This window comes from Aplidium turbinatum, chromosome 6, assembly GCF_918807975.1.
Source record: "Aplidium turbinatum chromosome 6, kaAplTurb1.1, whole genome shotgun sequence".
NCBI lineage: Eukaryota > Metazoa > Chordata > Ascidiacea > Aplousobranchia > Polyclinidae > Aplidium > Aplidium turbinatum.
In genome coordinates, this window is record NC_137477.1 from 13,818,188 (window position 1) to 13,831,003 (window position 12,816).

A 12,816-nucleotide genomic window follows, 5' to 3' on the forward strand; every position below is an offset into this window, starting at 1 on the left:
CAATCAGAGTTTCCGAGTTTCTGTAAAATATTATTTCTACAGTAGAAGCCACCTTAGCTCTTACTTTTTCGATATAGGTTTGTATGTAAGGGACCTATCTAGTTTGACGCCCGGGTATGTGGGATTGATACAGTGTGTCAGTTTGGTTCCATTCCAGGAAATGTTTAGTTGGGGTAATGCATCCCAGGATCTAAGGTGGAATGCACAGACTTTGGTTTCATTGGGGTTGGCACGCAGGTGGTTGCCGTGTAGTATGTTCTCAGCCCATCCAGAGCATCGCTGAGTACTCTCTCCGTGGAAGTGAAGTGTTTGTGTTGCGTTGTTATACAGAAATCCTCAGCGTGTAGGAAGCTTCTTGTACCAGGATGGATTGTTTGGTCGTTGGTATAAATGTTGTACAAGATCGGGGCTAAAACACTCCTTTGTGATAGACCATTATTCTGCTGTCTCCATCTGATATATTTGCCACAAAAAATAAATTAAAATAAACATAGAAACGGCGATTGCTAAGCAATGATTGTATCAGCTTAGTGAATCGAAAGTTCTCGGTGATATTGAGGATCTTTGATATAAGGATACGATGGTTGACAGTGTCATACGCTGCAGATAGATCTACAAAGACAGCTCCAGTGACGGAACCCTCTTCAAACCTATTCTTTATGTGCTGTGTTAGATTCAAGAGTTGTCCTGTGCAGGATTTACCACGTCGGAAACCTGCTTGTTCATTAATGAGTTGGTCTTTTGTGAAAGATTGCAATCGGTTTAATATCAGCCTTTCAAACAACTTGAACAAATGACACAGCAAAAATATAGGGCAAAAGCTTTTAGGGTCAGTTGGTTTTTTTCCTGGTTTCAACAAGGCAATAATTTTGCTTAGGAATTTGGTAAGAGCTGAGGCAGTTGTTGTAAACCTTTAGCAGCCATCTGAGAGCAATTGAACCAAAATGTTTAATTTGTTCAGTTCGAATCCCATCTAATCCAGCAGATTTACCTTGTTTCAGAAGTTCAATGCTCTTCTTTAGTTCTTCAATCGAGATAGGAGATGTTAGACAGGGGTTGCGTTTATTTTGAGGTCTTATTAGCAAGGGTTTAGACTGCTTTTTCATGCTATTTTTGCTTTTGCCATTTAGAAGAAGTTGATGAGCAATTTGATTGGTAGATGCAGTGTAAGAAGGTCTGGATTTGTGTAGTCAGTCGGCCAACAGCAATTTGGTTGTTTTCCAGGCTTTCTGACTGCTATGAGACAGGATCTATGGATTCGATCATATCTTGCCACATTTCGCTGGCAATAGCTGCCATCACGTTTTCTTCTGCTTCAACTGTAGAGTGAGAGAAAGGATCAGATTGGAACTTTTCTTTATAGTCTTCATAGAGGTCTGTTGAGTCTGAGTTTATACTAGGGGTGTAACGTGTCCTACAGACTCTAAGAATGTTTTTTCTTGACGCTCTTCGTACAGCTTCTATAAAAGTCAGGGTATTTATCTGATGACATATGTAAATTGGCGATGTGGAAGTCCAGATCTGAAGTAAATCCCTTCCAGTTAGTTTTTCGAAAGTTGTATCGTCGTTGATATGGGACATCCTTTGGAGTGACAACTGCCATGATTCGAAAACGGATTGGGCGATGTTGAGTATGTGGGATTAGATCCAATATGTACTTCACACAGCTCATGGTGATGGAGTCACTTTCAAAGATGCGGTCCAGGTTTTAACCTCGTTTCCATCTTCCGCTGTTAAAGGAAGGAGGCAGCTTGGGGTCATGTATGAGGTGCAGGTTATTATCGTCAGCCCATTTTTTAAGAGCTTCTGCATCCTTAGTGGTGTTTTTATTAGCCCCAGCTCGAGCAGTGGCTGTTAAAATCACCAATAAACAGGCCAGTTGTACTGCCATTTAGCACCATCAGATCGTTTGGTATGAAGGGTTCATTTGGGGGCTTATAAACAGATGTTACGTCTATTCCATCGAGGTGGAGAGTCAGGCATTAAGTGTTATTGCTATCATCGGACGAAACTGAATTAATATGTAATCCAGACCTTACGTAGATAGCACTGCCATGTTTCCAATTGGGGATTTCGTTGACGAGGTCCATTCCGGGTATTCTTGGCCTATGGTGTGTAGCACTTCGGTGGGTTTCCTATAGGCAGAGAGCATCGCATTGATGTTGCTGGCAGAGTTCAGCAAGGATGGTTGATTTTGCTGAAGAAAATCCTTCGATATTAGCCGAGATCGCCATTAGAGCAAGCCCTGAAGAAGGCTGGCTAGGCGCTAGAGTGGGCACGGTTGTCGTTTGACGTCGTGAAGACATTGATTTCACTTCTGGTGCTTGTTAGCTCTGGTCGAAGTTACTTGTAGGGAAGGCCACGTGGAGGCTGTCTTCATCTTCCCTATTTGGTCAAACTATATGCTTACTTTACATTTTTTTAATTTTGCAGATGTTCGTCTTTCGAAAAGTAAACAAGAAGTACAGCAGTTCTCCAAGATTCGTGAAGACACTGAAGGTAAATTTAATCAGCAGTGAAAGTACAGCTTCTTGTTTTTGCGATATATCGACTTATAACCAGGGTTATGGAGTAGGGCGAAAAATATACGACTTCAACTCCTCGTTTTATAACTGGCCGATTCCGGACTCCCCCAAATCCCTCCGATCAAGATCGTCCAATTCTACAGTCCTGCTTATAACGCCCATACATTGGGACATTTGGTGTTTCTGTCGAGTATAAGCTTTCTTTCTTATAAAAAGTAGTCTCTTAGTAATTATACGCATTTTTTTCTAAAAGTAAAACGACCATTGAATACCTCTACCACTAAGCTTTCTAAAGCACCTATCGACTGGTTCCATCTTCTTCAAAGTGATCCCGACTTATTCGAAAACTATTGCGACAGGTGAGTTCTTTTCCTATTTTTTTTCACTATAGATTTGCAGTTTTGTTAGTAATGGGCGACATTGGAAGTAGCAAAAGGCGCGTTTTCATAATGTCTTGCGTGTGTGCAAAGTTGAATTGACTAGCATACTTCAATTTTATTTCCTCATCGGCTGGAAGAACTGTGTATAATTATGTGACATTCGCAAATATGTTTCGAAATTTAGGTGTGTTATGGTGCAAGATTCTCTGGATACCATTACCTCAAAACAACTGCTGTCTTCCTTGGAGTTACAAACAAACTCGTCTGCAAATGAAATAAAAAAAATTGCTCGTCTTCATGATGGAATCTTGGTTGTATTCCAGGACAACAAAAGTACGTGATTTTATTAAATATCAATTAAGTTATAAAAAGTTGAACGTAAATTCTTAAACGACTGTAAATTCTTCATTTTCATAGTTTTAATAACAATAATTAAGCTGTCTTGCTTCAACTTACAGTAGTTATTTTTCTTAAACTAACTAAAATAGCCCAATATATTTACCACATTCATGATATAGACCAAACTTCGATATGGCCCAAATTAAGATTCTTTTGTTTTACAAATTTATTTCCAATACAAGATGAAGGAAATCGTGTTTTATGCTTTTCTATTTGCAACAAAAACTTTAAAAATATTTCTACAACAATTAAAAATGTTTTATAATATGAAACATAAGGAACACATAGAAACACCAACATGTAGAGCAGTAGTTCTCAACCTTTTTGTTTTGGCGGACCCCTTTTGGTGCTCTCGAAGCGGTCGCGGACCCCTAAAAATAATATTCTTAAGAATCTGCTGAATTCGCAAGTCACAACTCACTTATGACGATTGGTCACATTGACACAGTTTTGTTATGAGCTATAGGTTGTCATACAGGATCAACATTCAATAATCGATACGCTCGTTTAATCTTTTCCTATAAAATTTATCGAAAATTAATAGAATTTTTGCGACTGTTACAAAAAAATTCTTCCTTTTTTCCTTTGCAATCAATATTTCGTTGTGATCACCGTTATGGCAAAATTTTGAATGCGAATCAGTTGCTGACTAACGTTTGCATTTATAAAAGCATTGATCAATAATCTGACATCTCAAAAGAACTAAGTTGAACATACATATCCTTATGAAAAGAGTTAATTTTTTATATGAAATTTTTGTATTTAAGAGACCAAACCTTTGTGCTACCCCTTGCCCTTTGGAATTTCCATGACCACCTGGAGATGCGGCCTGATTTGTCACATTTTGCAGATTTTTATTACAGCTCTGCTGTGATTTGGCAGAACCTAATATCCGCCATTTTCAAGTTTTCTAGATAAACAACTTTTTGTGTTCATAGCTGTAAAATTACCAAGGTAAAACACTCGAAGTTGACTTTTGTAAAGCTGGAACGGACAACCAAACAAAATTTTTAAGAATGAAACTTGAGCCAGGTTTTTGTTTGTTTATTAAAACATGGCGTGTATTTGGTTTTGCCAGATAACTAGTTATAAAAAATGTATTAGGTTTGAATGATAAAACCTAATATATACTCTCGATGTTGACTTTAACTGCCTTATTGGCTTATTTGATGTTATGATTTTGTATGATAAAGCCTAATATAAGCTAAACGTTGGCTTTGACCCCACTATGTTGGCTTTGTAAGCCTAAATCAAACCTAAAGTACAGGTAAGCTTCTTGATTTCTTCTTGAACTGTGTATCATTTCGTCACTGTAATCTGTAGATAACTTTACTGATATCACAGAAACCTGCTAGTTTAAAAACTATCGCCGACTTAAAATCAGTTGCTGGTAGCCTTCTTGATAACCATGCCTTCATTTAAGGCTACCGTACTGCATTGGCTACACAGCATCTGGTAGGCTACGGTTGATTACAAATGACCAAACACACTGAGTAGCGTACTCCCGGGCCTCTGCTTTAAAATCTTAATAATCGTATGCAAGCTAAGTTATTTAGCGTACCGTAAAGACAACTAAGCCATCAGTACACCAGTAGGCTACGAAAAATCAAACTGATCGGCGAGACGTACATGATACGGCATTTAATGAAAAGAAAAGCTAATGTGTTCGGACGGACATTTTTAGGCTAGTCTACATAATTAAGCTTAGGCTACTTAGTGCTTAACAAAATTTTATCCCAATCTACTTTATCGAACGCTTTTAAATCCGCTTTACGCAACTCAAGAGATGTAAGATGTGGTGAAGTAGCCTGCTGAAACGCTGCTGAAATTTTGCCTGCCACGTGACGGTATCCTGTTACGTGATTGGAGTAGATGAATATTATGTTAGGTTTCAGAAAATTATTCTTGCACAGATTAGAATATGTTAGGTTTTACACACCAATTATCTCAAAAACCATACTACATTTTGGCACAAATTTTTGTCAGGAGATGCATGAAGTCTTTAAACGTAGAAAAATGCAAAAAAGTTATTTTTGGCAACATGGCGGATATTAGGTTTACCAAAATCATGGCAGAGCTACTGCGAGTGTTTGACTGACATTTTCTGCAATGTTTTTACTTTTTGCTGTCTACTAATGATATAAAAGCTTTTTATTGCCTTTGGGAAGCAGTAGAAAATGAGAAAAAGTAAGTTGAAAAACGCTGATCAGTTATTGAAAAATAATTAACAGTCTGACTAAAATTTCCTTTGTTTTTCAACAATTGAGGATGTTAAAACCTATTGTGTCATCTGGGGAAAACAGTAAAGAAAGTGTAAAATATAATTTTTAGAAAATTTTATTTAAACATTCGCCCAAAGTTAGCAAAATCTGGAAATTTCTGCAAAATGTGACAAATCAATCTTTAGGTAGCCATGTATCTTTAGGTAGCCGTATCTTTAGGTAGCCATGGAATTTCAAACGACGCACCAGGGCGTCACGAAGCACAGTTTTAATAATCACTGTAATACACATATAAAGCACAATCAATTTTTGTATGTGGTCGCTTATCAATCGTGCAACAAATCTGGAAACTTTCCACAGACTCCTTGTGGTCCGCTGGCCCCGGTTAAGAACCGCTGATCTATTCTATAGCATATAGCCTAAGCCTACCCTTAGACTTAAAACATAACTTATATGAAAGAGCAGACTTCATATCTGAAAGAAATTTTCGAAAATTTTTTGCAACAAACTTTTGTTTCTTTCATGTTTTGCAGCTGCAAGCAAATTGGTCAGGAACAAGTATCTTGATATCAAAGGAACTAAACTACAAGTTTATTGGAAACTAGTTCCTTCAGTGTTTGATGATCGAATCCTTGTTAAGGTGATCGCTTATCTCACTTGAAATCGGCGAAAAATATTACTTTTTGTTATCTTATTGCTCATTGGAACAATGTTCCAATGCTGGCCACTGTTGCAGTGGCATCAATATTTATCTGGTTACACTCTAGGCGTAGATGATGCGACTGTTAGTTTGTTGTTTGTTAAAAGTGCCCTTTTTCTTCTGTTAGTTGGAACCGAAAGAACAACAAACAAATGGTTGGTTTCATTTCAGGGCAATTTCAAAGGGAAGGATAAAGAGGAGATTGAAGAGACGTTGGAATGCTGTACTGTAACAGAGTTTAAAGTGAAAAAACTTCCTCAAATAGACATGTTTTTAGTTTCCTTTGTGGAGAATGTCAGTAAGTTACTTTGGTTAGATCGCATCATTATTTCTTTTCTTGATATTAATAAAGTACCAATTTTGTGGCTTCTTTAGGGACCGCAAATTGGAAAATTGCTATGTGGGGTTTATAGCTCTGTGGTCACACCCAATGTATCTACTGCACTAACCCTAACCTTTCATCTCTACCCTGGATAAACACGTTTCCTCTTTGAAGAAATATTTTTTTACTCCCAGAAACTTCTGGCACTTACTTCCATCATTCTTCCGTCCTCGTCATACCATCTGCGGGTGCGGCGCTTCAGACAGTATGAGCTTCTAAAGCTCGATCGACTGGTAGCCTATTGCAGTGTTTGAAGGTGGCGTCTTCCCAGGTGGGCGTGCAGCGCTTTCTTTTACTGCAAGCCTACATTGGGGGGCTTTGGCGTGGAGAATCTCTGTTGTGAAAGCGACACGCTTTCGATAGCCCAGGCCTTCAAGATGCTGACGTCTCCTGCCGACCATGGCGTTCGGGCAGCTTAGGTGTCGTGCTAGTCTGAAGCTCGGCACTCCAAATCCTACCCCTAGCCACCTGGCCAGTTACTTTAATAAGGGCCCCCTTTCTGAAGGTACTCGTTCTCGACCGTGCCCAACAGGCGAACGCTTGTGAGGCCGCGTCCCGGCGGCCACCAGTCGTTTAAACGTACGTTGGTCTGCACGCCCGGATGGCGGTCTCGAGTTGACCCCGGGGAGCTTTAAAATCACCCCTTCTCTAAGAAGTGGTGCTGACCCTCCACCAACCTAATGACTTGTGGTAGAGGAGACAGTGGGAATCCAAACCTGACCAAGGCAAGACGGTCAGTGCCTGTCCGGATTTTCAAATTGTTGAACTCGGCGCCCGAAGCTCCTGGATCACGCGAAAGGTGCATTTACCTACAAAGCCCGTCTAAACCTACTGCCTTGAAATCCAAACCAAGCCATGGCCGCCCTTATAAACCTGCCATATGTCGCGCGTGTGGGAAAGCAGAAGAGACTCTCCCCATATATTGAACCACTGCCCTACCGTGATGCCTGTTGTCACGGAACGACACAATTCAACATTGGGGGAGATCGTGAAGCATGTACCTGCCGAATGGCATCCCTTGCTTACCATAGATAGTACGGTTCCACAACACGTGGAAGCGGGCGGTGCTGATCTGCGTCCTGACATTATCCTGCAACGCCCGTGTCACGGTACGGTTGTATGTGACGTCACTTGCCCGTTCGACTACTGCGCGGATTTCCTTCGAAAAGCCGCCGACAGGAAATCCGACAAGTACGGCGAGTTATGTGTAAACGTAAGGGAAGAAAGGACGCACCCTTGCAGGGACGTCCTGTCACTTTCGCTTGTCGTAGGCTCCCTCGGGAGCTATGCCCCGACGAGCTCTGACGGCCATGGGTGTACCTGCTCGTGGGGTAGCAGAGGTGGCTAGAAAAGTGGCTTCCCTCTCAATCGAAGGTTCCCTCCATGTCTGGGAAGCTTGGAACGCCTGGCTCATTCGTAAAGGGGCTACGTCATAGAAAAAGACGACTCCAGCGATCAGAAGCTCATTTTCCCAACAGCAAAAGCTTTGCAATAAGTGTTTGAGCGCGCAAGACAGCAAACTTCAAAACCTGCCAGTAATTGTGTGGTGTCATGGTATGTTAAATCCATTGTTCCATTATCAATTTAGGCTATCTATAAACTATTGTCTATAAACTGTTGAAGGTGGACCTCGGGCTTCTGGAAACATAACCTCATTGCCATACTTTAGGGCCTCTTTAAACAGACTTCCATTAGGGAAAAGCATTTTTTTGTGATTATTCAAGGAGCTGGGGGCTTCGCTCCCAGACCTCCAACGCTTTGCCCCCAACGCTTCTCTGATGTGCGATCCACACTACAAAGAAACACAATACAATTTTTCTTTTTCATTTCTTTGTTTGTGTCAGACAAAAATCCAAAGACGTGTTACATACTACCTGAAAAGTGCTTCGGTGCACGTAGGCTACTGGTTGTTTAAGTTTCGTGGTTGCATAATGCATTATGAAATATTCACCGCACCGCAAAAATATTCAACTTGACAAAATGGACCTTTGCTAATATTAGTTGAGTAGCCCTGGGCTATATAGTAGCTTAACAAATAAATTAAGTATTTATTGCATATTGTGAATGGACTCGTATCATCTATCAATTACGGTACCGTACGTAATATCTTTAACAACACTGGATCTGTATTCTTATCTTTCAATATTTTTGAATATCACAGACTAGGCCTACCTTGTCCTTATAATATGTTGCTATTGCCGGCTCGGATCAACCTCGTGTTGCTTTTAACACATCGATAAACATGATTTTCCGATCAACTTGATGCAACCTCCAAAGTTCCATCCCATTATTCTATATTTTTCCTGGTAACGTAGCCTAGTCATATCTACGCTTCGATAGCTAGTCCCCCGACCCAGCTGGGCGAATCTGCCCCAACGTCTGGCCAGTGCACATCCGTGCAGTGCCGTTGACAGAATTTCTCGGGCCCGGTACCAATTTATTTTCGGGCCCCCTTCATCGACAATGTTATGAATATAAAGATTGTGTACAAACTTTTATTGATGTGCCGTTAAAATGAGGATGACACGTATGCCATTCAAAGTAGAAAATTAAGAGAAATATCATTTATATATAGGCTATATTATTAAAACAATGAAACCTATTAATACTACAAAAAAGTTATCAATGCTAAGCAAAAAAGCAAAGCAGAGCAAATTAAATCAAATATAGTTATTACTATCTGAAACCTTTACAAATTGTTTCACCTAACGGATCATCAGAAGGTCTTATTCAAATAGAATCAAATTATATAATTCTATATTATATATATAATATATTTTTAAGACGTTATATATAATAGAATTCAAATATAATATATATTATTATATTCTCAAGGGCATTAACATTTTTCTACATACCACTATGTGCTTATCACAATCTTGGGGGCTTCTGGTAGCCTGTAATGCAGTAGCATGCTCTTGTTTGTAGTGTCAGTCTTGTCAGATGTAGAGCTTTTTGTTATTCTGTGCTCGATCAAACCTGATATGCCAAAAGTATGGTCATTTAACAAATCTTGTGCAATCTTAAAATTTCCCCAACCGCAAAACTTACTATCTCTATCTAGCGGTTGCTTTTATGAAATTTTATTTGTTACATGGCGCTAGAGTATTACTTCCTGATTCCATTGATGTTTCACTGATCATTCTAGGTTCACCAGAAGAGAATTTACAGCAAAGTTAACACTAGTAATTTATCCAGCAAAGCAGACTATTGCTTAGAAACCAAAATTTGTTTTTTCGAAGCGTATGCCAGTAGGTAGGTAGGCTACTGCATATGAAATTGGTTGCCCGACCATTGACTAACCATTTGTAAGAGGGATCACAGATATTGTGCTTATTTCTAATACAAGAAAAATATATTTTATTTCAATGTATTGTATCGATGAATGTAATGTCTACGCTCAAACTGTCAAAAACATGATAGCCTATACCATATTTTGTTTTTACATACTTCTGTAGACCATAGCATCTTTTCACATAGCTATAAGCTAGGTGGGCAATTGCCCACCTAGTCCCTTCGCTTGCCCCCCTAGCCCTTTCTTTGCTCCCCTAGTTTGAAACTAGGTGGGCAATTTTTAAGACGTAATTTTTGTTTAAGTTTGATCCTAGTTTTTTCTTAAAACAGCAAATCTAGTTTTTTTGCATTCTTATGGAACACTTTACTTTTGCGACCTATCAGCGCTACCGAACATGGGAATTCGTTGTATTTCATTGCAGTTATTTTTATATAGCCTATTTATGCTATAGCAACATAGGGTGGCATCACTAAATGCCTATATCATTTCTTACGAACGAAACCTGCCCGCCAACGCAACTACTACGTCATTCTCATAGCTTTTCCCAGTAGTGACTCTTAGACCCAGGATAGGAAGCTGACTTGAGAGTGTAACCTCACCCCTATGTCATCAAAATAGTCCTTTCCTATTTTGATAAAAGTGATTTGGCAATTGATTCTTAACGAAAAACTATAGGGAATATGTTTTGGTACGATGGGAATCGTCGTATTTTTATATTTAAGTATGAAGATACGACGATTAACATCACACCAAAACATATTCCCTATAATTTAAAAAAAAAATTAACTGGCTAGGGCAAAAATTGAGTAGGCTACAGTTTCCCTTTAAGTAGATTTCGTTTTGTAACTCTGTTAATTTACTTCTTTCTGGCTTATAGCAACTGAATTTTCTTGTTTTTTCTAGGTAGGCTATGTGTAATGATGCATTAGAATTATCAGGTTATGCCTTATTGTGCAATAATGTTTTATCAGCTTGTTGATGTCTCGCTGCTAGTTAGGGCCTTTAGGCTATTCAGTATTTTTATTGTATGATATGTGCGAACTGCTCTGAAGTTTGAATAAACTGCTACATGATCTTCTAAATTTCCAAAAGACATGGAGAAGGATTTGCAAGACTAAACAACAGCCAGGTACCCAAAAACCTTAGTCATCAATAGCAAAAGAACAAGAAAAGTGATAGCACAAGCTAGGCCTACATAACAGATTCTGCACTATTTTTTATTTCAAAAATATTTTTTTGTTAGGCATAGCCTAACAGTTGGGCGAAAACTTTGCAGCTTTTTTGGATTGAACTTTTTAGGTTATAAAAGTAATCAAGTAACGTTTTTGATACTCTTCACATTTTGAACGTTTCTTTGGCAGTTAAAAAATGAACAGCTAAATGGAAAGCTTCAGCAATTAGCATACATCTCTAGAACTTATGAGCCTACGCGTAGGTATATAAAGGTATACCTTTGACCAGGGCGGGATTTACCAATAGGCTAAGCAGGCTGAAGCCTAGGGCCTCAACGTCCAAAGGGGCCTCGAAATTTGGTTTCAAAGTTTGCAATTCTTTTAAAAGATTGACAAGTTTAAACCCTACCTAAAGTATATATATATATATCAAGCTTTTCAGAGTAGAAAATTTTATACACAACTGGTTTGACAGACTTTCTAAGCGAAATTAGAGATGAGTTTGACGAGTTTAATCAGCAAGCAAAAGCAACCTTGCCGAATATTAACTACAGAGCTGTCACTCGGAGACAAAGAAATGCACCTGACGCTTTAAATGAACTCTCTTCAACGGAAAGGTCTAAAATAAATTCCTTTATCCCTATGCTCGACAAGCACTTGAAGCCAATTTAAGAAGAAGCGCTAATGTGTAGGCCCACAGTGACATTGCAGAAATGTTCCTCTTTCTTGCTAATCTGAAAGCAACTAAGGTAGAAATTGTACGAGGCGTAGAACTTTTAAAGGAAGCGAATCCGGGAGATGTTGACCGGAAACTTATTGATGAACTTCTACATTTTCATTGGTACGTGAGACAAACACAAAACCAAGGGCTTGGCGGCACAGAAGAGCAATATATTTCCTTGTCTCATAGAGACCTTTATGAAATTATGTGCAAGGAAAATAATAACACTGCCTTTCCTAATGTGGAAACAATATTAAGACTGTTTCTAAGCTTAATGGTCACTAGGGTGGCTCGTTTTTAAACTTTTTTTTTAATTCTCTCGGGGTAGTGGGGAAATGGTGCCAATGAGTGAGAAAACAATCATGACAAAATTTGAGATTCGTAACAAATTGTCTTCAGCCTCCTCATGGGGCCCAAAAATCGAAAAATGGAGTCAAAAACGAAATTTTTTCCAAAAATATTTTTAGTTTGGGTAGATGCAATATTGTTTAGATATATCTAATTAACCTAAGAAAAAAAATTGGAGTCATTTGAACTATTCCTTCAGCTTCCTCACAGCTTCTGAAAATTTCCATTTTGCTAAAAATTTCGCATTTTTGTTTGTGGTTAGGCCTACATAACTACAAACTTCGTCAGTGACATAAATTCAAATAAAAGACGTAACTTTTTCCTACTATATTAACCCAACTTCATTAAAAAAATGACTCAACAGCTCAGGGCAGGTCTACAAAGAGAAAACAGTGACGTTTTATAGTTGGCAAAATGTCTAACGCAATTATGTATTATGTAACCACAAACAAAAATGCAAAATTTTCAGGAAAATGGAAATTTTCAGAAGCTGTGAGGAAGCTGAAGGAATAGTTCAAATGACTCCAATTTTTATTCTTAGGTTAATTAAGTTAGATATATCTAAACAATATTGCATCAACCCAAACTAAAAATATTTTTGGAAAAAATTTCTTTTTTGACCCCATTTTTTGATTTTTGGGCCCCATGAGGAGGCTGAAGACAATTTGTTAC

At 38.7% G+C, this 12,816-nt stretch overlaps 1 protein-coding gene across 1 annotated transcript in view; it reads left to right on the forward strand.

Moving 5' to 3' along the window:
• Positions 1-12,816, forward strand: part of LOC145772424 (uncharacterized) — an 83,269-nt gene that overhangs the window by 18,645 nt on the left and 51,808 nt on the right. Inside the window, exons 5-9 of the mRNA XM_082584302.1 lie at positions 2,434-2,499; positions 2,779-2,884; positions 3,090-3,238; positions 6,060-6,166; positions 6,398-6,524. Of these exons, the coding sequence (XP_082440428.1) occupies positions 2,434-2,499; positions 2,779-2,884; positions 3,090-3,238; positions 6,060-6,166; positions 6,398-6,524 (555 nt within the window). The remainder of the gene's footprint in view (positions 1-2,433; positions 2,500-2,778; positions 2,885-3,089; positions 3,239-6,059; positions 6,167-6,397; positions 6,525-12,816) is intronic.